Here is a 25,956-nt window from a genome sequence, read left to right on the forward strand (position 1 = left end):
TTGGCCGTATCCAAGGTGGGTGGACTGAGTCTAAAAGCATGATAGCTCTGTTGTCTTTCCAAGGTTAGAGTTTGGGAAAAAATAATGCATCATACGGGATTCGAACCGGGACATTCACCTTAGCAGCCAGGCTCACTACTGTCTGCACTATTCAACCACCTTGCTGGCATTTTGGAATAATTGTACATATAGTTATTACATCGAATGATCCCTCACGGCCCGCCGAACTAGCTTTGCTACAATGAGAGCCGTGCCCAGCCATCTGAAACCATGGTTGGAGGTTGGGGAAAAAAGATCGCATCATATGGGATTCGAACTCAAGACCTTAGGCGAGTTGGACTAACACTTTAACAACTGAACCAATCAACTGCCTTACAGAAACTTCGAATAATTGTGAAGATACCGATTCTCAGCAATTTTCAGCACACCTGATGAGCTCTCATGGTACAGTGTATTGCGTGGGTGCTAGTTTGAATAATAAGTAGACAGAGAGTTTAAGTGGAAACAATAATAAAATTTCATTTGCCAACCCGGTCAGACATGGACCATTAAAAATGTAGCAACATAAAAAAACTTAGGTAGATGTTCGTGTTGGTTAGCAATTGACCAATCATTGCCCGCTAATCATGTAAGATGTAGAGCATTGGAACAGCTTACTGCTCCAATACAGCAGAGGAGATTATAACGATGTAATTTCCATAGCTACTAAACATGCTGTGAACTGGTGCCTTAAGCCTGGTTCCCATATCGATTGCGAGACTCCGGCGGTAACATGCGCAGCAAAACGCTTGCGATGCTAGGCTCGGCGGGATCTGTTCACATAAAAGCCACATCGTTAATAATATCGTAAACATAATTGCGTAATCAAATAAAATGTTCGCTGGCCATGCCGTTCCTATAATGGTGACCTTTACCCATACAGTGCATTTTGGGAAGGTTTTGCCTGCGACTGTTTGCGAAATTTGAACAGCGCTAAACTATTGCGATGCCGCCGGCAACTACCGGCTGTCCTCGGCGCGAACGTTTCCATTTCATTGCTAATAGCCTGCGGTGCTGTCGCCGGTGCTTTGCGACGTATATGGGAACCAGGCTTTAGACCACAACTGTAAAAACTGTACAACAGTAAACCATTACCCTGCTGCTTGCGCTAGTAACATTACGACCTAGTATGTATTTATGTTACAGTTAATGCGTATAATCTGTCAATTTGTAAGACGCCTGAAATGTTTGGTCAATTTACAAATTTACTAATAATTTTACAAAATGACTGAAACTTTCAGGCATTTTGCAAATTGACCAAAAAATTTATTTGACGGATTACCTGAAACATAGATCATTTACGCCAAGTAGATGATTTAGTTGTCATTTACATCGAGCATCACATATATACATTCTTATATTGTTAAACTTGCTATTATTTATTATTATGCATGCCCTTGGATATACATATACTGATATGCTAGTGTAGACTTCCATGTACTGCTATACATGTACTGGTGCCCTAATGGATACTTGTAATAATCTATGGCACACCAATAGAGACGGCAAATGCAAACCAATAGACATCACAAGTATTGCATCGACATAGGAACCTGAATCGCAAGTTCAGCATTCTTGTCCAGTGGAATTCCTTGTTTCCTAGCTTGAGCCACTTCCTCTACTTTTAGCTGTTCCTGCTGGCTCATCTAAAAAGTAGAATTTCTAAATAAACTAGACGCACCTATAACATTAACCCCTTTTACATAAATTCCACTACAGTAGAAGTTCCTATAACATGAACAACATTTTATGTAAATTCCAATGTAAAGAATATATGTAAAGTTTTTGCTTTGTGTCATGTGACAAATTCCATATAACTTGAAGTGTCCAATCAGCAAAAGTTCTCAAATTCGATTTGAATAATATGAGAGTCCCATAATTAGCCTTAAAATATAGTTTTCCCTCTTGTCACACTTGGGAGGGAAAACTACGTATATGGGCATCTTTATATATACTAGTAAGCTGGCAGTCTAGTGTGCCACCAGGTGTCACCATTGAGCACAGGTAATAAGTAGTCGCACAATTATTCAAAAATACTTAAAGAAGTTGATTGGTGCTGATGTTAGAGTGTCAGACGACCAAACTGAATGTCATGAGTTGGAGTCTCGTAGAAACCAATATCTTATTCTAACCTTTAACCCTGGTTTCAGACAGACAAACAGACAGACAGAGCTCTTACTATGTATACTAAAAATACATTGTTGCTTCACTTCACTTTAGATGTATGCAATATTTGTTTAGTAACAGAGTAACTGTTACTGAAACTTTGTTACAGTGAAAGTAACAGAAAAATCTATTTAAATTGAAACAGTAATTCCTCAGTGTAAAATTGACTGTAATCATAAACCCTGAACCAAGTGAACGTGTCAAAAAACAGGAAAAAGTTGTTGATACAAACTAACAGTACCACAGTTACTGTTCAGTCCTTATATTAAAACTTTAAATATGGCGGGAGATCGCAGAGGCCAGGGCCGGCTACCTAGCCAACCTCAGGGCCGATGTCACGACTGAGCCAAGCCTTGGCAGAAAACACGACCGTTGGCGAAGCTTCCGATTGGCCGAAAGTCAATTGCCGAGTCCAACATGTCACCTATCTAACAATGAGGTAGACGCAACCAGAGATGAAAGACTATAAAAGGAGCAAAGCGACAATGAGCAGAGATCCTGACAGTCTCTCGCATGCTGTTCATTGTAAAATTTGAGATACAAGCCAGTTGTTGATGCAGCCATTAAGTACCTAAGTATGTGGGAGGCCGCTTTTGATAACAGCATCACTCGATTTTCCTCGTCGAATCCGTTTGAAATTTTTTTAAAAAAGCCGGCTAAAAGTTATAGTGAAAATGAAAAAAAAGCGCTAAGCCAAAAAACGATAAAAAAATTAAAGGAAAGAAATACAACTAAGTTTAGTTAAAACATAGTTTCAAATGTATGTTTAAAAAGCTAAATTCATTTATGTTAAATTTAAAGTTTATGTTACGTCACAAGCGTACTAACACCGCGGTTCGTCACTAAGCCTCTCTTGAAAGTAGCACTTCCGTACGGACCATATGATATGGTACGTAGTAATGTTGCATTTTATTGCAGACCAGGACGGCTAAATAGGCATGTGTTACTGTATGAGCGTAGGTAGTGAATTACAACAATTCAAAAACATGCTTTCACTGTAATTTCCTGTTTAGGTGGTTTTTTGATAGTATGAAAACAGATTAATTTGTATTCAGTTATTTTATTAGGCATATATATATTGCTTTGAGATACAAGCGCATTGACATACGAGCTCAGTCCTGGAAGGCATTAAGCTTGTATGTCAAGGTTCGGCTGTAGTTTACCAAGTTTCCAACGTCAATCCCGTTACGCATCATTTACATTGTTTTATAATTTACTAATGAAAATAAAAGCTTGTTACTTTCTAGGCTGATATACAGATTTTTTAGTTAATGCCTTTGTATTACATTTGTTGTTTGTCCTCAAGTAGTATAATTTTGCAGCTAGCCAAAACGTTCCTTTGCTTTTTGATGCTTGGCTGTTGATTTATTTTTGATAAATTTTTTTTCTTCTGTCTAACGTTCACCACGTACAGATAATAAAACAGGAAAATTTGCTAAATATATTTAGCATGAAATGCGATACATGCCAATAATATTTAAAATGTTTTACCTGCATAAAAAGTCAAAAATACACTTTGCTAGTAGCGGGTACTATGTCACTTTTATTCTTGATTTTACTCACAGGCGAGCGCTCCAAATTTTATTCAGCTGTATTAACCTTAATCTTGATGTTCAACAATACATTTTTATGGCATGCTGCGTAAAAAAACTGTTTTCCTCTCAAAATCTTATGATACTACTGCATTGCTCTACATTTAGGGCCTTCAAATTTTCCGATACAAATATTTACTTTACATAATCTAATAGCAGAAATCAGCAAAAATAGGTGGCAGCCATTTTTAATTTGGAAAAATTTACGCACCCACGACTCAGTGAACAGAAAAACACCGAAATTGTTCATTTGCATGAATGTTATTCGTTCAGCAAGCACCAGCTCTCTGCTTATTCAAACGCATCCCAAAGAATTGTTATCTTGAATTAAAAAACTGAGCAATTTGAAGTTGAACAAAATGAACTAACTTCACAGCACAACTGACTTATTCAGATGTATAGAAACACGGTGTTTGGGAGTCTCACAGACATCTAGTAAAGACAGCTAAGAGATAAACCAGGAAGGTGTGTCCGCGCGCGTGTTTGATTGAGTGTAACTTATCAGTGAAACAAAGAAATTAACAAAAACACAAACATAAAGCAAAAGAGATTGTCTGATAGTTTGAGACTAGCAACAGGACAGCCCTGCCGGCAGTTTGCAAAAGAACAGACAGAGTCATGAGTGAGGTGACACGGCCACCATTTGCCCACAAGCATTCCGCCAGCTTCACTTTTATAATACTTGAAGCCAAGTCATGAAAGTTGAATAAGTATTTATTGAATAATGCTGCAATAAACAACATATATCTTTGACCTTACCTAGTTTCAATGTATTGTATTTTAAAAGCATTGCTTGTCTTTGATCTGGTACAGTCACTGTGATCAATAACCATATTTTGAAAATCAACATCTTTAAAAACTTTGATCATAAGAAGAACAAGCTAAAATTCAAAAAACCTTTTTATAGGCATTATTTTTAATGAAGAAAAGCTAGTAACTACTGCGGCTTTTGGTTTAATTTTTAAAATAATCCTTACAGCTTTTTTCTGTAACAAAATCTTTTCCAACTCTGTTGAGATAGCATGGCCCAAAAACTCAACTCCATAAATCACGTGAAGGTAAAAAAATGTATAATACAGGTCAATCATTGTTTTGGTGTCAAAGTATCTCGAATCTTCATTACAAGTACATGATGTAAAGAGTAATGGTTCCTACCATTCGATTTCTTCTATAGTCATATCTTATCCGGTTAAAGTACTGAAGGAAGAAAGGTGCACCAACTACCAACACCTGAAACCACAGAAATACCGATAGACAATCATACCATACCAATATACATGCCTAACATGATAATTTTCATTGGTGTGTCAGTTCAATATTGCAAGGGTGTTTCCATATTTTGTGGAAAATTGAAAATAAATGTTTTAAACCTACTACTACTAGACATAATATGTATTACAACGGCTTCATATAAATACTGACAATAAAACTATAACATCTACATACAGTGCACCCTCGAGATACGATTACCCTGATATACAATTTTTTCACCTTACGAAGTCAAACATTGTGATATCTTCACCTCGCTATACAAATTTTATTTCACCATACGAATTTGAGAAAAGTTTCGCCCGAGTTAAAATTTGGCTGTCGGTGTGCTTATAACACACGTCGAAATAAAAAAAGACACCGAAATATAGTTTGCCGAAAACATTCTTAGAACGTTTAGAAGAGACACGATGATCGACTTCTCTCATATCCGCGTGGAAAATTTCGTGTAAAATGCACAAGCGAGAGCAAATATTCATTTGTAGCGTTATTATAGCTTTTGCTATAAACTTTTAAGTCAGCATACGTATATAACTACAAGTATCTACATTTAATTCGTTATCTATGGAATCTGAGACCGATACAAACGTTACAAAACGAAGGAAAATTGATTTCTATGTCAACAAAGTTGGATGTCGTAAATAAGAAGAAGGGACCCGTATTATTAACATTGTCAAAGAATATGATCGCAACCAATCAGCATTTGCAATTATTATTAAAACAAGAACTCCATTAAAGCAAGCACAAGAAAGAGCTTCCGACTGAAGATTTGAATGAGCTAGGTCATGCACGCGATCAGCATTCAAAAGAAGCAACCATTTAGTAAAGGCGAGGATGTAGAAGATACGGAAAACCCCACATTCACAGAAATATTTTAAGTGTTTAATTTACTGATATGGACTAGTACATTAAAACAATGCATGTATAATATATATTATTTATCTCTTGTGTGGCATGTTTTTCATATTTTAGTCATTTTATTTGTTTCCTTTTGGTTTTATGTTTTATTCTCTTGTTTAACCGTGTCTTTGCGTATGGGCTTGTTATCTTCTACGTGAATACAATTCATCGTATGTATGTATGTAACTCATATAACTAGCTACTCAGGATAGCTGAAGCATCCACATTACTTTCTGAAACTTGCTAAAGCCCTGTCCCCCCTAGGGTATAAATACGTACAAACTTTGTATGTATGGTTACATTGATTCTTGTGCACATTTCATACAAGACAAACTACTGTACCACATTCTCTGGATCCTTTTACAAGCGCTAGCTAGTGATTTTCTGCATTGCACCATCAATTTTTTCGTAGAAAAGGTAGAAGAATTGGACAGGAATGGACAACTTCTTTTAGCCTACTAAAAAATTCCAATTCATTACGTTTTAAATTTATTTTCAAGTGTACAGCACCATAATTAGCATTGATACGCTTTTGCCTCATCTCTGCTTTACTCGCTACATGTAGCAGCTAAAGCCACGTTACTCCAAAGGTATGTACGTCCTGTATAGAAAATAAAATTTTATTTTTCTTTTCGGTAGCCATTAAATGGTCAAGTGTGCGAGGGGCCGCTTTCTATAACTGCATCGCTCGGCCTTATTGATTTAGGTTGAAAAAGGTTTCAAACAGATAGGCTAAAGTTTATAGTGAAAGTGAACATATGAACTGCTGAAGGATAAAATTTCGTGATAAAAAGTTGATACATACTAAAACTTAGTTTTAAGTGTAGGTTTAGCAAGCTAAACTTACTTGAAGTGAATTCAAAGTTTATGTTATGCATACCTTTTGAAGGCAAGAACTCCTTACCGTACGTACTGCATTTGGTACACACATTATAATTTTGCGTTTTATTGCAGATCATTAAAATACACTGAATACAATACAGTTACTGTAGGAAAATATAATTACTAAAGTTAACATACTATTTTGTTGCTAATTGTCAATATGTACACATTTTTATAAAAAAATTGACGATTTTTACCAGGGAGTGTTTGCATTGTTTAATTACAATGGTCTCTATACCCCGATATACGAATTTTTCACCATACGATGCCAACCCTGGAACGAATTAACATCGTATCTCGGGGGTGCACTGTATATATATATTTCTCCGAGTATGTCTGTGCGTTGTATGTCTGTCCGCATTCCGGCTATAGCTAAATATTAGAATAACTGCAGCTGGACAACAATGCTGATGCAATGTCATGGAGTACCGTCATTAGAAGCCTGGCGGCTTACTGCAATTTTCCATTGGCAATGTGCCAGGCTAATAGCTTGAAAGTTACAGTTGTTTGACAAAGTTTTAAAACCTTTAAAGTTGTCTTCATTTTTCTCTTAAATTATTTCAACTACACAAAACACTTCTCTCATGATATGTAGTTTGACAGTTAGAATGGTAAATGTTGTTATAATTATGTTAAATACAAATTAACTTTCTGTCCAGACATTTTTATTACCCGGGCAACGCCGGGTAGCACAACTAGTTGTTCTATAAATTAATAAACTTTTAACATATTTACTTGATAGAAATTTAGCGCAAGTTTCTGCTTTGTGCGTGTTCTATTTCATCAATTAATAAAAATATAACAAAGCAAAAATAAATACAGTTACAATATTGATTAAATAAAAACAAATGAAAGCCTAAAATTTTCCTAAATGTTAAGGTATAATGAGGTCTACATGCGCAATTGAGACAACTTGGCAATGATGATAACATTCACTATCTTGTTAAAATTAACAAAGTAGGCTGATCTTGGTTTAATAAGTGGCTCTTGACATCTTTCTTAAAGCTATTAATTAATGCAATTTACGTTTAATTTAAGTTTATTGGGAGACCATTCCATTATGATGGAGTTCTATATTCAATTGTTTTTTAACCGCAAGCAGTATAAAAAATTGCCAAAAAATGGTACAACGGTTTAAAAAAAATCTAGTATTATAGTAATATTTTTTACTGTATAATCATTTGAATAAAATTTTGAAAAAGCTATTGAGAAATTTTGTGCTGGTAAAGTTTATTAATCGGTAACACAAAAAGCTGAACAAACAGAGAGACTGAGATAGTCTGACTGACTGAGTCTGATAGACTGAGAAGTCAGTGGTATCTTATCAGACTATACATGTCCATAGTTTTATTGCTAAACACCTTTTTATGACAGTAATCATCAGTCAATATGACGGGTAATTTTTGAACCGGGAACAGAGTACCAACTTTGAAGCCATCACATCAGTGATCATAGAGGCTAAAATACTCAATAACACACAGCAAATGACTTTTATATGTGGCAGACTTCCTTTATCCCAATTCAAAGTTTATACATTAACAAACATTACATCAAATAAAAATTATGAGTTTAATTCACAAATGAGATTCTAACTCTCTGTTGCATGTGAAGTACCAGCCTACTGATATACAAACATTTATAAAATCTCTGCAATAGATTTTGATTACATATGAATTGAGAGGAATTCAAACTGTCCAACTGACCACAAATGGAGCGCCTTGTCTGATGAACTTGTTGGTAAATATCGTCATCATTAAAAATGTTGGCAGCAGGTAGTAATTACATATACTATTGGCTGAGTGGTGTGTACATGCTGTAGCTCTACAAAATGCAAACACTACTTTTAGGTCTATTGTGACTTAACCGTTAAAAAGAAAAGAGAGAAATTCGAAATCTCTGTCTTCCTTAGGAACACTGGTTGTTCGTTTCAAACTAATAAACAACTATGAATGCTATACCTACTGTCTTCATCACTACACCTACTTTCTCCTATAGTTATGTTTATCAACAAATCTCAGCCAAGCTAGTATGTTATTCTTGTGTTATATTTGGTGTTTGAACAGATTCGATCAAAGAATAGAGATACATATATCTCAAACTACAAGCCCAATATATTGTCAACTGAAAACACATAAACTGAACTAAATCTGCACATTTGCAACTAAACTAAAAATCAAAAACAAAGAAACAATCATGAGCTTTTTTGCAAAGTTAATACTTATTTGTTCGAAGCAAAAAGTGGTATTAGTGTAGCAAGACTTTTGCGTAGGAAGTGTGAACAAGATGAATATGCTTGAAAAAAAGTATAACATATCTATATCATAGCTAGGCTACATAAAAGGTCTAAGCAGTGTATTTGTCAGTTAAGAACAGAAATTGTTAAATTTGCTGGTGAGGCTTTTGTGTATTTATGTACACAGTTCGAGCGAAACTCAACTACTGTTGATGACTTATGTGATCATGTTCAATACAATATGTTAAATATTCCTTTGTCTTGCTATATAAAAAATTTCTAATGAATGCTAACTAGTTTTAAACAAACAGATATATGGGAAATAAGTTATGAGAATTGTTTGTTAATTATTATTTATTGTCTAGCTTGAATGAATGGTATTCATAGAAACATTAGAAAGATGCAAGGCTAAAAATTAAATTGAAGTCAATGAGTACAGTGTAGCACAAATTAGGTTTAGTACAATGTGGGTTTAGTACAGGGAGGGTGCAGTACAGGGTGGGCTTAGCAGAGAGTGGGTGTAGCAGTGGGTGGATGTAGCAGAGGGTGAGCGTAATACAGGGTGGATGTAGTACATGTAGGTTTACCAGAGAGTGGGTGTAGCACAGGTAGTACAGATCAGTGTAGTACCGTGTGGGTCGTACAAAGTGGACGTAGTACAGGGTGAGTGTAGTAGAGGGTGGCTGTAGTGCAAGGTAGGCATAGCAAGATTGCGCGATTACATTTCTAGCATATCTACATACATTACACTAATTATTATCTAAAACTTAGATAAATAAAGAAAACAACACTTAAAAATACAATGCAGTCAACAAAATACATTTGCATTAATGTTTATGTTAGTTGATTGGCTCGGATGCCGGATTGCATACTACAGTAACATTTCAATAGATGTTAGCATAATGTAGGATGTCAACTTGTGTCCCCGAGCCAGAGTTTACCACTTGCCTATGTTAGTTAACTCACTTCACTTATACCTATGCTGTCTGACTGATTCCAATGCTGTCTGTAGATGGTGAAGGATGACAAGCGCGCAGAGAATACTAGATGCTTAGCTTATTAGCTAGTGATAATAGTCTATTCCCATCTAGCTTTTCTAAAACTCACGCTATTACTCCTTTTATTGCTTTATTCTATTCGATTCTATTGCTCGAACTTTTCAACTCTTCTACTGCATGATTAGATTCTTTTACAGTTTGGACAACATGCTAGCCTTTTTTTACTGTAAATGCTTGAGTTTTCTTTCATAAAATCACCTGTTAATCTTTGGTATTGTTTGGTATCACGCTGGATATGTACTGAGGATATTGATGATGCATGCATTCCTTCTAAGTTTTTCACATCGTAGCCTGGTTGTGCAAAAACTGCTCCCCTGTATTCACTAGTTACTGTTATGACAGAGAGATACTGTTATAAAAATGTCGTATCAATGAAGTTGTGAACATACATAATAATTGACCTGTGCCTGACTAGAGCATACAATAGAAGTACTTGTAGACCGAGAAAAGAACAACCTGACCATGTTCATTAATGGGTCTGTATTTTGGCTAACTCGATAATGCAGCTTACGAATGAATAAGTGTTTAAAATAAAAAAAGTGTTTCATTGTTATAGATAAGTAGATAATGGTCTGAGAGTCCTTGACAGATACCTAACAATATGGGGCTTTGAACCCAGAACATACAAGACTTCCAGAGAATGTTTTATTAATTTGTGATGAAGTGAAGGTTGGAAGCAGACACTTTACTATATCCTTTACTGGTAACTTAGTAGGGTAACACGAGGCTGGTGATAAACTTTAAAAGCAATGTTTAGCTCATGTATGTATTGGTTGAATCTCCCACATCTCTAGGAAACAACTAATACATTTTCAAATATTCAATGACAAACAATGGGTGTGAAGCAAGACTGCAAGAAAGTCCATCCCCTTTTAATTGAAATAAGACAGCTCTGTGGTCAGTATTAGAAGTATCCATTGTAAAACAGTTATAACATTTGAGTTCTTTCAGAACTCTAACTTCCTAGTTTCAGTACTGAAAGGCACGGAAAACAATTAACCTGGAAACTGCAACGGTGCTGCATTGGCATGAAGTAATGTGTTCATAAATAAAGGATGTATTCACACAAAAACTCAACTCTCCTAGTTTACTGTTTTACTTGGAAAGCTATGAGAATATATGAAGCTCATCTTTTCACAAAACTACAAGAAACAATAAACGGTATAGACCAAACAGCTTTGAAAATGCTAATTATACTATATATCCCTCAAAGATGTACATCAGACACCAGAATACTATCCATACCAAATAAAAGAGAACTTCTAGCCTTATACGCATGGAAAGGAAAGACAATATGATGCACACAAAATATGACCTTATATTTTAACATATGTCTTACATATTTATTTGTCTTCCTGTACCATTTTAATATAGACTGGAGTAACTGGTGATCATTAACAACTAATAAAACTTGTAAAAAAAATATCCTTGCAGTTAGGCTTCTAATTAGCCATTGAATTTCTAAAAAAGCTGGCTGGCTTTTAGCAGTCAACAGAACCTATGAAAAATAATTTTTTCAAAAAAACAAATTTTTTTTAATAACATCACACTAGCACAAATACAAAATATGAATTTACATATATACTGTGCTATATTCGTGTTATGTTACACTGCACTGTATAATACTAGGAGTTGTGTACCTCCGGTTTTTGTGTTAAAGGACGTCATGTAAACACAGACAGTTGCGCTCGTGACAACGGCATGGCTACTTCTTTATTATCAGTGTTCACGTCCTGAATAAATAATCTCCTACCATCTAACTAGTAACAACTACACATGGTGGCAGCGGTGTTTGTATCATGTCTGACGAAGAGGGGGAAGCCGGTGATGCTGATGAATGAATGGTGGAGCCATTAAGAGTGCATTATTCTGCACCCAAGGTGTACCCACCTGACAAATTTGACTTTGCCGAACCTGCCGGTTGGACGAGATGGTATAGTAGATGGAGGAGGTATAGAGAAGTGAGCGGTTTGGATACTAGACCTCAGCGTGAACAGATTAACACTCTTATTTATACATCAGGGGAGCAAGCAGAAGATTTAGTGCTTAGCCGTGGAATAGAAGAAACCGACTACGATTCTGTGATTGATGCATTCAATGAATACTTTGGAGTTAAGAGAAATCTCATTGTTGAGAGAGCTAAACTCAACAAACCGACACAAGGTAGTGATTCTATAGATGTGTTTATTCACAATCTATATCGCCAAGCCGAGTTTTGTGACTATAGAGATCTACGGGAAGAGCTAATACGTGACAGATTAGTAGTGGGCGTTACTGAAGACAAATGGAGTGAAAAACTACAAGCCAATGCATATCTGATGCTAGATGACGCAGTGATGATAGCTAGACACTTTGAATCAGCTAAACAAGCAGTCAGTAGTCAGGGAATTAGCTGTAGATGTACATGCCAACAGATTCAGTTTATGACAGCCACAACATAGCCGAAAGAATGACACATCTAGCTCAAACCGAAACTCTTACTTAAAAGGACACAAATCATCGAATACCGGTAATGTTGGACACAGGCCGACAACCCAAGGACACGCCAATAGCTTTGACAACACTTCTGCAAATAATAGGGTTGCCTCATCTATCCCTAAAAACCGATGTTAACGCTGTGGAAAAGCCCCACATTCCAGAGACTCGTGCCCAGCATTGAGATGTACATGTACTGCATGTGGCAAAAGAGGCCATTGGAAGCAAATGTGCTTCTCTGGAAAATCTGTGACTGAAGTCGAGTTGCTTACTGGATAAATCAAGAACAGCGATAGAAATGGTAGTAAACCATGGATGGCCAAACTAGCCATTGACAAACAGGGACATACCAATACAGCAACATTTAAACTAGATTCTGGTGCTGCAGCAATTGTGTGTAGACCAAATGCTATATCCGCTCCATTGCAGCCCAATACTAAGAGACTAAGAGGTCCTGGTAACTTAGAAATACCTTGTGTTGGTCAAACTGATGCAATTCTTACACATGGTAACAAATCTATATCAGAAACAATTTACGTTGTGCATAACCAAGATGTGAACCTATTGAGCAAATTTGCATGTCAAAGTCTTGGTTTGCTTGCCTGTAATGTTGATAATGTTGATGATTTTGCGAATGGGGTTGATAATTTTGTTGATAAGACTTTTTCAGGGTCTAGGAGCTGCAAAGACTGAATGTGAACTCAGACTGACTGACGATGCCAAGCCATACAGTATATTCATGCCACGAGCCGTACCCTTTCCATTACTTGACAAAACTAAGTTAGAGCGTATGGAATCTTTAGGCGTTATTGTAGAAGCGAAACAGCTTACGGAATGGTGTGCACTGATGGTCGTTGTACCTAAACAAGACAGTGTTCGTATCTGTACAGACTTTACACAGCTAAATAAGTACGTACGACGTCAAGTTTTTCCCATGGCAACCGTCGAGGACAGTCTGTCAAAACTTAATGGTGGTCACATATTTTCAAAACTAGATGCCAACTGCAGATTTTGGCAAATACCATTGTCTGCCAAATCCCAACATCTCACCACTTTCTTGACACCATTTGGACGTTTCTACTACCATAAATTGCCATTTGGGCTAAAATCAGCTCCAGAGATATTCAGCAAAGAAATGACAAAAATATTAGAAGGTATCGCAGGTGTCGTAGTACATATGAATGATGTATTAGTGATGGGTAATGATGAGAGAGAGCATAACTCCCGTTTATCGCAAGTGCTATGCCGCATGCACGACGCTGGTCTAACGTTAAATCATGCCAAGTGTGCTCTAAAGAAAACGTCAGTAGAGCATTTAGGATATCGCATTGGCGCTAGCGGTATTCACACAGGTGAAAAAATATCTGCATTGCTTGACTTTCCGACACCAACGTGTGTACGTGATGTTAGGAGCTTCCTAGGCATAGTGGCCAGTATGGCAAGTTTAGTTCTGCTGTAGCACATATCAGCCAACCGCTCCGAGAGCTCTGGTGCAAAAAGAGTTGTTGGATATGGAATGATTCCCAGCAAAAAAGCGTTTGATCGTCTCAAAGAAGAGTTTAAATCTACACCAATTTTTGCCCCATATGACCCAAATAAAGAGACATATTTGTCAACGGATGTGTTCGATTACGGGTTAGGAACTGTCTTGAGTCAGAAACAGTCAGATGGCACCCGTCAGCTAGTAGCTGCCGCAAGCCGATCTCTATCCGAAACTGAATGTAAATATGCCGTAATAGAGAAGGAGGCATTGGGAGTTACTTGGACCGCAAAAAGGTTTGCTCGATATATCATTGGTATACTTGACCTTACTATAAAGACCGCCCACAAACCTTTAGTGTCACTGCTTAGAGATCAGGAAATCAGTAAACTGCCAGCTCGAATACAACGATTCAGGCTAAGACTAATACGTTTCAAATACCAGATAAAGCATATTCCCGGTAAGGAGAATGTTTCTGCTGATGCAGTGTCGAGATGCCCGTGTGCCATGCCCACAGAGAATGATACTCTATTTGTAGAGGAAGTAGACACGTATTCTCGTCAAGCTATGCTCATGCCAAGCACAGACATGCATGTCGAAAAGCTTAGGCTGTCTCAAGAAGCAGACGAAGTGATGTGCCAGGTCAAAAAGTATGTAAACTCTGGGTGGCCACACTATTTGTCCAGTATCGATTCCATAATCAAACCATACTTTGAAAGCAGAGGGTATATTACGCTGTGCAATAATTTGTTGACTTATCAAAACCGCATAGTTATTCCACAAACAGAACGTCTGGAAACTTTAACCAACCTGCATGAAGGGCATTTAGGATTAAATAAATGTACCGAGAGAACACGTCAATGCATTTGGTGGCCAAACATGGCACGAGAGATAGAGGAAATGATTAAAAACTGCAGGGTATGTAAAGAGACCGCTCCTGTCACTAAAGAACCTTTACTACCTACAGCCACTCCTAGCCGACCATGGCAGATAATAGGCACCGACTTATTTTATCACAACAGAAAGCCATATCTACTCGTGACTGACTACTATTTTCGATACCCAGAGGTAGCCCTACTACCCAATGAAAGCAGCAAAAGTGTAATCAACCAGATGAAAAGCATTTTTGCCAGGCACAGAGTACCCGAAATGGTTCTGTCTGATAATGGACCACAATATTCTTCACAAGATTTTAGAGACTTTGCAAAAACCTACAAGTTTCAAAGTGTAACTTCATCGCCTAGGTATCCCAGAGCCAACGGGGCTGCAGAACGAATGGTTAAGACTATAAAGTCCATACTTCAGAAATCTGGAGATTTGTACCTAGGACTTCTAACTGATCGTACATCGCCGATACATGGAGGAAGATCGCCCGCTGAGTTGCTAATGAACCGTAGTCTTCGTACACAGGTTGCTCAAATTCACTATCACACAACCAGCCAGGTAGATCACAAAGCGTTCCAGTCTGTCAATGAGGAATACAAGGTGAAAATGAAAGAGCGACATGACCGATCACAACAGGTTAAAGAGTTGCCTACTCTACGAAAAGGTAGCCCCGTATCCGTATGTGATTTACAACGATATGGACAAGTGAAGAAGGTGTTACCTAACCGCATGTACATAGTATCTGCAGGTAGCGACATTCGCCGAAACCGAACAGCACTTATTGACTCTCCACCCAATACTGACAATTCAATACTTGACAATCCGGAGTCACACAGTTCTCTGTCAAGTTGTGCCCAATGTATGGATAGCACGTCTATGACTTCGAGACCTCGCCGTACAATCAGACCGCCACGTCGACTGATTGAAGAATGCTAGGCATCGCCAGTCAATCAGATTATAGCTTTTATATGAAATTCATTTTGTAGCTAGTTGCTTACAGTACTCAGTGCATTTCTCTTGCTAGTCATGTTAGTTATATCACTTTGTTACTCATGTTTGGTTTTACTCATTTCAAAGACAATCTGTTTTACTCATTGCTTCAAACATACTTAGGAAAGGAGATGTGCTATATTCGTGTTATGTTACACTGCATTGTATAATACTAGGAGTTGCGTACCTCCGGCTTTTGTGTTAAAGGACGTCATGTTAACACACACAGTTGCGCTCGTGACAACGGCATGGCTACTTCTTTATTATCAGTGTTCACATCCTGAATAAATAATTTCCTACCATCTAACTAGTAACAACTACACATATACGTCATCAATTTTCAGGTCTTAAAAATCGACAATCAAAAGTTAGAAGAACTTTTGTGAATTCTACAACTACAAAAACAGCTAAGCTTCTCTAAGTAGAAAAATGAAAAACGAGTCGGCAAGTTCAACCATAGCAACTGTGCTACATTTTACTGAAAAAACATTACAAGTGCAAACATAGAAGTTTTCAAGCTACAAAACAATTAGAATAAGCAAATTTTAATAAAACGTATAAAAAACTCAGGAAGAGAAGATAGAGCTGGCTGGGGAGACCAAGCGTGTGAAGACTTGCAACCCTAACATTGGACTAGACAAGAGCTGTTTTATTTTCACATGCCATTTTTAAGGAGAGCATTGAAAGCCAGTACCTTTTTTATGAAAGTATATATAAGCCTAGTCAGCGATGAACCCCAACAAAAGTAGACACTGTATCACCAACAGCCGTTACTTACTTTCCAATTGATCATGTTAACTATTGAATGAAACTGGTGGCACTGTGCTAAAGGTTTAGACAAAGTGAAGCAGAAATTTTTGTATAAGTGCCTTACATTTGAAACTAACAAATTCTGAAACATTAAAATGAATAAAATTCTTTGCTGCAGATGTATTGCTATTGATGCTACTCAATGTATTATAGCAATGTTATTGTTCGCTCAAAACATCTCTACCCAAAGCCAGAATGTCGCTGATAAAGGAAGGTCGCAATTACAAATACAAACACTACAAGTGACAAGTTAATAAAATTGTTACTTTGGTCAAAGATGGCATGTGAAACTCTGGTATTCTTAAAAAGCTATACACTCATAAAAAGATAGTGTATGTACCCATTCACTCTTTAGGGCGCCTACTATTGGAACCAATAACCTCGATATACTTCATCATTAATTTTTAACTCGTATACTTTGTTTTCACACTTAATTTTTCCAACCGTTTCAAATGCATAAATTTATACAATTTCGAAAGACGAAATGCAAGAGATGTAAAATAGCATGCATCATGTAGGATTTATATAGTTTATCCATGTATTTTTAATAGATTCGCTAATCAATAGTGTGCAGCTATGAATTCGACGGGACGGGATGGGTAATGAAGGCGGCTATGTCCTGTTTCGGCGGCGCGTCATGCGCGTGCCTGAAAACTTCTTGCACCGTAGATACATGAACTTCATCGTCATTATTCGTCGTTGCAAAGATGCTGTATTGACCGTAGCTTTGCTGTACTTATAATTTAATAGAATTGCGGCACCCAAGTCAATCGGATTTTTATTTCAATCTATTTAGTTTCATCTTAATGAATTAAGCATGTGCAAATAGTATCAAAACACTATCATAATTTATATTTTTATTTTTCTCTATTTATCGTAGCTGATTTCAAATGACAAAGCTTTTCTCACAATTTCAGTGTGACAAAGAAGAAAATCTGGTAACTGTTGAATATGTGTGTAGTTAATGCTGTAGAACGTATATTATGAATAACGAACAATAGTACATGTGAATAAGGAATACAATACAAGAGCATTAGAAAAACGTGTAACGCATCCTCGAGGATAAAAACAGAACTGCGTGCGCATGCACTAACCGGAAACGGCAAAGCCAATGATTCAATAACGTAACATCTCTCCTTCCCCTAGGGAAGAAACATATCATCACTAATTGTAATCCCCTTTTTAGGACAGTTCATAATCTGACAAATATGATGGGACAGTTTTCGCACGCGCTGATTGTCTGGTTTGCGTAGGTGTTGATTGTGGTGATTGTAGTATTTCTTGTGCCATGGGGGTGCATGGAATCGAGTCAACGGTGCCTGAAGAGGGCTGCTCGTGTGGACACGTCTCCGCTTCAATATTGACACCTGTCTCCTGACCCATCGGCAAGTGATTGGGTTTTGTCACCTCGCGTTCACTGTTCATTTCATTGGATGTGTCAGCCAAGTACGGAGAGGTTTCTCTTTTGCGTAGCTGATCAACGTGACGCCTTACAATACCTGAGGTGGAAGCGTCTAAAATCTCATACATGGAATTTCCCAGAAGATGCATGACTGACCCTTGCAGCCACTGAACGGCTGGTCTCTGAAACGTCTTGTACCACACTAAATCACCCTCCTGAAAGTGACGCTTCTGCGAGAAGTTTGTGAGTGGTGCAGCCTGAATTGATGGCTTCAGAAGATCTAGTCTTGTTCGCAGGCATCTGCCCATCAGTAATTCTGCTGGCGTCTTGCCTGTTACCATGCTAATCGATGTACGATATTTGAGGAGAAACTTATCAACTTTCATGTTTACTGCTTCTGTTGAAGCCTTGTAAGCTTGTTTGAATGTCTGTACAAATCGTTCGGCTTGACCATTACTTTGTGGGTGGTATGGTGCCGTTGTTAAATGTCGTATACCATTGCTCTTCATGAAGTGCATGAACTCCCCTGATGTGAACTGAGGTCCATTGTCAGTGACCACTGTATAGGGCAACCCATGTGTAGCAAAGACTCTTCGTAGTGTTGCTATGGTGATTGCTGAAGTAGACGTCCGAATGGGAAAAACTTCCGGCCATTTGGAATAGGCATCTACTATAATTAGGAACATTGTATTATCTAGAGGACCGGCATAATCCAAATGTATTCGCTGCCATGGACTATCAGCAGGGGCCCAATGGTGGGGATCTGATGGAGGATTGTGTTTAACCGCATTGCACTGCGGACAAGACCTTGCAATGGTTTCAATGTCCTCATCAATTTGTGGCCACCATACATAATTGCGTGCTGTTGTTTTCATTTTGACCATCCCCAAGTGACTTTGGTAGAGTTCGGTGAGTATTGTGGCTCGCAAACTAGAGGGTATAACAAGGCGTATGCCTCTCATCAAGCAACCCTTTAGCGTCGAGAGCTCTTGTCGACATCTAAAGTATGGATCTATGTTTGCGGCACTGTATGGAGGCCAACCATGTATGGTTGAGTTGTAGACATTGCTCAATGTTTTGTCCTCCTGAGTTTTTATGGATACTGTCTCAAATGTCACGGGTAGTTGGGCATATTGTTCAATGTGAAATAGTCTTGTTTGTTCACAATGAAGTCTTCTGCATGGCCGCGGAAGCCGTGACATAGCATCAGCATTCGCATGAGTGAGTGATGACTTGTATTCTATGTCGTATGTATACGCTGTTAGAATAGCGGCCCATCTTTGCATTCTCATCGCAGCAATAGGAGGAACACCGGTTTTTGGGCCTAGAATTGTAACCAATGGCTTATGGTCAGTGAGCAAGGTAAATGAGCGGCCATACAAGTAGAGGTGGAATTTTGTTACCCCAAAGATAATTGATAGTGCCTCTCGTTCGATTTGGGCATAGTTTCGCTCACTTGGGCTTAATGTTCGAGAAGCAAATGCTATGGGCTTTTCTTCACCATTTGAAAGTTTGTGCGATAAGACTGCCCCTACCCCGTATGCTGAGGCATCACAGGCCAGTATCAGAGGAGAGTTAACATCGTATGGTGTCAACACGCAGTCTGTAGACAACAGCTGCTTTAACTGAACAAAGGCTTCTTGACATTGTGAAGACCAGTTCCAGTGAGCATTTTTGCGTAACTGTTGATGCAATGGGTGCATGACTGTTGCTAAGTTTGGTAAAAACTTATGATAGTAGTTCACTAAGCCTATGAAAGATCGAAGCTCACCAATATTTGTAGGTGTTGGAGCCTCTTTGATAGCCTTAACCTTGCTTTCCATAGGGTGCAGGCCGTGTTGATCTATGCGATGTCCTAAATAAATAATTGATGATTGTAGGAGGCAGCACTTTTCTTTATTGACCTTTAGCCCATAATTCTGTAGACGGTCTAAAACGCTATGCAAAGTAGATAGATGTGATTCATAGTTCTGACCAGTAATAAATATGTCGTCTTGATAACATAAGACATTTGGTAGGCTACCCAGTATGTCATCCATTGCTCTCTGGTGGATGGCAGGCGCTGAGGCCACCCCGTATGGGAGTCGGTTGTACTGGAACAGTCCTTTATGTGTAGTGATAGTAACTAAAGGCTTTGAAGCTGCATCTAGTTTGATCTGAGCAAAGGCCTTTGACAAATCTAATTTGGAGAATAACTTTCCGCCACTCATTTTTTCTTGAAGGTCATCTATAGATGGCATAGGATATGAGTCAACAACTAGCTGAGGATTTAGGGTAACTTTAAAGTCTCCACACAGCCTAATGGAACCATTGGGTTTTATGACGGGAACTACAGGTGTTGCCCATTCACTATGTTCTACTGGAGAGATAACGTTTTCATTTAGGAGAGATTCAAGTTCTTGTTCTACTTTTGCCCGCAATGCGAATGGTACAACTCGGTGCTTTTGCCGAATAGGAATAGCACTTGGGCGCGTACGGAGCGTTGCTTCAACCTTTTTCATTTCTCCTAAAGTTTGCTTGAATAAGGACGGGTACTTTGCAACTAGAGTGTCCATCAGTTGTGCCGTTGCCTCGACCCGATTAGCCTTGATCTCTGACCAGTTTAATTTAAAGTGGTTTAACCATTCCCTTCCAAACAATGGGACCTGCTCACCCTCGGATTTATCTAGCACAAACATCCTTGCTTTACTTTCTTGCTTGCTGAAATGCACAGTTGGGTAGATGACTCCTTTCGGCTTAATTGACTGCGTTGCGCCGTATGGTTTCAAAGTAGTAGATGTAGGTTGGAGTTCCGATGAGCCTTTAATCTTTTTGTAGATATGATATGGCATTGTGGACACTCCTGCACCTGTATCAAGTTCCATTTTCACTGGGATACTATTGATGAGTGTATCTAGCATGATTGGTGGGTGGCTGTGCTCCTTAGACAGTGTGTTTATATGAGCTATATCTTCATGCTCCTCTGTAATTGCATCTGACATTACACTGTGTGTGTTTTGTGCTCGTCTATGAGGCTTCTGGAGTTGAGGTCTTTTACTTGGAGTTTTCTGTTCACAAACAGATTGAAGATGGCCTTTCCGACCACATTTAAAACATTCAGCTTGAAGGTGTGGGCATTGCTTTCTTGGATGAAGGGTGCTCCCGCAGGAACGACAAGGCCAAGGTTTGCCACTAGTAGTAGGCGAATGCATGTTAGAGATGTGACAGACTTTAAATTCTGTTGGCTGTCGTTGTGTCATGACTTCGGCATCTTTCCCAGCCTGCTCCATACCTCGAGCAATCTCTATGGCACGTGAAAGATTTAAGTCTGCTACAGTTAACAGTTTGCGGCGAGCATTTTCGCAGTAAATTCCACAGACCAGTCTATCACGTAGTACCCGTTCACGGTACGCACCTTCAAAATTGCAATGCTCAGCAAGTAACTTGAGTTGTGCAACATACTCATGGATGCTTTCACCAGGTAGCTGGTTTCGTTGATGAAAGCGATATGTTTCCGCAATTTCGAGTGGAGGTGGTGAGATATGATTACTTAGCAGCGTGGTTAATTCTTCGAATGACTTAGCTGTTGGTCTATCTGGTGCTGTGAGACCACGTAATAGTTTATATAACTTGGGACCTATGAGGCTCAGAAAAGTTGCCTTTTTCTTGCTATCATCAATGCTATTAGCTTCCGTGTAGAAATCAAAACGCTCTAAATAACATGTGAATGACTCAATTGACTCATCAAATGGTTCCATGCGTCCAATGGAATTTTGAGCTGCCATTGCAAAATTAATGCTTGTTGAGCTTTATGAGAGAATTTCTGTTAAGAAAAAGATGCACAACAACGTGTGTCTTGCGCAAGAAAAAGGCAACAGTTCTAGTACAAAAATACAGGTAACTAATACAGTAAAACGATAGGGGACATTGAGATAATTACGAATCCCATCCTCGTCGCCATTGTTGAATATGTGTGTAGTTAATGCTGTAGAACGTATATTATGAACAACGAACAATAGTACATGTGAATAAGGAATACAATACAAGAGCATTAGAAAAACGTGTAACGCATCCTCGAGGATAAAAACAGAACTGCGTGCGCATGCACTAACCGGAAACGGCAAAGCCAATGATTCAATAACGTAACAGTAACTAATCACGTGAGAGACGGCTTCGGGCAATATATTTTGTCACAGTAGTCGGTTGTTGTATGATACGGTGATGACATTAATTACTATCGATTTGTGTTCTAACATTAATTGTACGCAGCCGTCATGTTTTGTAGCAGGAACATACCTGCCAACTCTCACGCATTGGGCGTGAGACTCACGCAATCACCCCAAAGAAAAAATGAAAATGCGTGAGATTTTTGCCCCAATTTCCACAATTTTATATATACTATCATTGATACATCAATTGCCCCAAAACCAAATCTCACGCAATGCCCCACTCTTGGGTTGGCAGGTCTGAGCAGGAAAGAGAACCCCTCTTTATTCTTCACAATCTAGCGAGCCTAATAACTATACAGTAATGATATATATATATATATATATATATATAGATATATATATATATATATATATATAGCACATGTAGCGAATCCGATAAAGCAATATACAACATCCCCCTTTCAAGCAACAGTAACAGACATTACGGGTTGGTTAAGCAACATATAGGAAAGTCTCCAGAGCAGTTCCACTAAGGCTAAGCCGATGAATAACATATGTGTATATAAATTTTGTGCAAACACTAGAGTCTACTGAGTGTTAGATCACTAGTCTGTGTGACGAGTATTTGTAGGTTGATTGTCTTGTATTGTTACTTGAGTATGTCCAGTACCATATAGTCCTCTAGGCGCTTTGGCCTCTTCCGCTCTCTGGGTAGAGCACATAACCTACCTGACCACGGCTGGCTGGCTATACTAGGGGTTAGATGCGAACCCAAACCCTCTTCGCCAGGTGAGTCAGGTGCCAGCGCTCCACATGAGTTGGCTCTTTGTAGCACCTCTGCACTCCGTGGAGCCGGCAGAGGGGCTTTTGGTGTAGATACCACGGGGCCCTCCTCCCTGATGTCATCTAGAGCACTCCTGTTGCGTCTGATTACTCTCTTATCCGTTTTTACTTCGTATGATCGAGGGGCAGACTGTCCTATAACGCATCTTTCTTGACACATGTCTCTCACATATACTGGGCATCCAGGTTTTAGCTCGGGCAACTGGTGCGCTCTATGTCGGACGTCATGGTTAAGCTTAGTTATTAGGTTAATAGATGTTTCCTTGTCTATGAGGGAGTCCTTGGAGTGTTGTGTAAACCTTTGTTCAGGCATAATTGGGAGGGTCGTACGGATGAGGTGGCCCATTAGCAGCCCTGAAGGTGTAAAGCCATTCTCTAACGGAGTAGCCCTATAGGTCATGAGGCTCAGATAAGGGTCTTTAGTCTTTTCCCACATGCGCTTGACTGTGCCAACAGCACGCTCTGCTTCACCATTAGACCTTGGATATTTTTGTGAGCTGGTGACATGTTGAAACCCATAGCTCTTGGCAAACTCCTTGAACTCCCTGGAGCTGAACTGCGGCCCATTATCTGAGATAACTACGTCTGGAGTGCCGTGCACAGCAAAAACTGCTTTAAGCTTGCCTATGGTCGCTATCGACCCCATGGACTCCAGTCGTTTAACTTTAATGAAGCGGCTGTAGTAATCCACAACGAGAAGATAAGTTCTTTTCCGAAACTCAAAAAAGGTCAGCACCTACTCTCGACCATGGCCTATCTGGGAAGCTTGAGGGACACAAGGGTTCTACTGGTGCTGGTGTGTTGATTCGGCATGTATGACAATATTGGACCATCTCTTTGATCTGTGATAAGATCCCTGGCCACCAGACGGCTCTCCTGGCTCTGGCTTGACACTTCACTATTCCTTGGTGAGCCTGGTGAATCCGTTCTAGAGTCCGCAATCTTAAGTCCATAGGTACAACCACTATTTGGTCATAAACCACGACCCCATCCACTTCTGTGAGATGGCCCTTAACATCCCAATACGGCTGAATAGCCGTAGTGGCATCCGACTTGTATGTAGGCCAAGCTTTTCTGATTAATGATAATACTTCTCGACATATAGGGTCTAGCTGTTGGGCATTTCTCATCTCCAGGATCAGAGGATCTTCACTCAGCACAGCAGCCGTAACTGATTCTACCTCCTGGATGAATAGGGTGTCTACCGATGAAGGTTCCTCTGCTGGTGCCCGAGACAAAGTGTCGGCTATGTGATTGTGTGACCCCTAAACATACTTCACGGTTGGTGTGTATCTCATAAGCCGGAGTCTCATCCTAAGTACTCGTGCGGGCACTTGATCTAAGTCTTTAATACCCATGAATCTGACTAATGGCTTGTGGTCCGTCTCAACGGTAAAAGACAGTCCTCAAAGAAATTGGTCCAGCTTGTTGCAGGCCCAGGCCATGGCCAATGCTTCCTTCTCAATAGTAGCGTAGTTTCGTTCTGTCTGTGAGGGATCTAGATGTATAATAAACTGGTCTTCTGCTACCATCTGGCTGTACTTGGAACATTGTAGCCCCAAGTCTAGCCTGACTAGCATCTGTGCTCACGATTGTTTCCAGAGTGGGATTGTAGTGGGCCAGGCAACCTCGCTGTTAAGCAGAAAGACTTGCGAAAAGCTCAAACCCGGCACATATAATGTAAAGGAACAAGCTGAAGTTACAAAGGACATGCTGAGCGAATTCCCAGAACTTTTCAAAGGACTAGGAAAACTGAAGGACTACTCATACAGCATATCGCTGAAGGAAAACTACCAGCCAGTCTGCATCTACACTCCAAGAAAGGTACCATTACCTCTACGAAAAAAGACAAAACGGAAACTTGAGGAGATGGTAGTCCAGGGAGTGATTTCACCAATGGCTGAAGCTACCGAGTGGTGTAGTGGCATGGTGCCCGTCCGAAAACCTTCTGGAGATGTCCGAATCTGCGTGGATTTGACTGGATTAAACAAAGCTGTGAAACGCGAAGTGTTCCCCATGCCATCAGTAGATGAAAGCTTGGCTCTTTTGGGCGGCAGCAAAATATTTACTAAACTTGATGCCAATAGCGGATTTTGGCAGATCGACCTCGACCAAGACTCCAGAAAGCTCACTACCTTTCTGACACCTTTTCGGAGTTATTCATTCAACCGTCTGCCGTTCGGCATATCCAGTGCCCCAGAGATATTTTCACGAGCAATGAGCAAGCTCCTTTGCAGTTTGAAAAATGTTATTTGTCACATGGATGACATCCTGATTCATGGCAGAGATAGAGCCACCCATGACGAAGCTCTGAGGAGAGTTCTGCTGAGACTTCAGGGAGCAGGGCTTACGCTAAATCAGTCAAAGTGTGAAGTAGGAAGACCGCAAGTCAAGTTTCTGGGACATATTGTAGATGGAAATGGCGTCCGCCCGGATCCTGCTAAGACTGCTGCTATTCAAGACTTCCCTCCCCCAAAGAACCAGACTGAGCTGCGAAGAATCAATGGGATGCTCAACCAAATGGCTAGGTTCATCCCCCATCTCGCCTCAATGAATGCCCCCATGCGTGAGCTGCTGAAGGAGGGCAGGAAGTGGATATGGGACAAGCCCCAAGAAGAGGCATTTATATTGTCTGTATTGTATTGTACTGTCTGTTTGTATTTACTTGTATTATATATGTGCGATATGAGTTTTGTACCAGTTTGGTCTACTAGTACCTAATGGCGACTCTGCTGGTCGGCTTACATCAATCTTGCTGTGCACTATAATTGTCTATACTTATAG

The 25,956-nt window shown here is 39.3% G+C and overlaps 1 protein-coding gene across 1 annotated transcript in view; it reads right to left on the reverse strand.

Annotated features, from left to right (window-relative positions):
• The window catches only part of LOC137401118 (cytochrome c oxidase assembly protein COX16 homolog, mitochondrial-like), a 386,239-nt gene that overhangs the window by 2,731 nt on the left and 357,552 nt on the right, over positions 1–25,956 (reverse strand). The window contains exons 2-4 of the mRNA XM_068087484.1: positions 8,552–8,669; positions 4,953–5,027; positions 1,593–1,685 (exon numbers count right to left, since the gene is read on the reverse strand). Of these exons, the coding sequence (XP_067943585.1) occupies positions 1,593–1,685; positions 4,953–5,027; positions 8,552–8,602 (219 nt within the window). The 5' untranslated portion in view covers positions 8,603–8,669. The remainder of the gene's footprint in view (positions 1–1,592; positions 1,686–4,952; positions 5,028–8,551; positions 8,670–25,956) is intronic.

The sequence above is a fragment of the Watersipora subatra genome, chromosome 7 (genome assembly GCF_963576615.1).
Source record: "Watersipora subatra chromosome 7, tzWatSuba1.1, whole genome shotgun sequence".
Classification (NCBI taxonomy): domain Eukaryota; kingdom Metazoa; phylum Bryozoa; class Gymnolaemata; order Cheilostomatida; family Watersiporidae; genus Watersipora; species Watersipora subatra.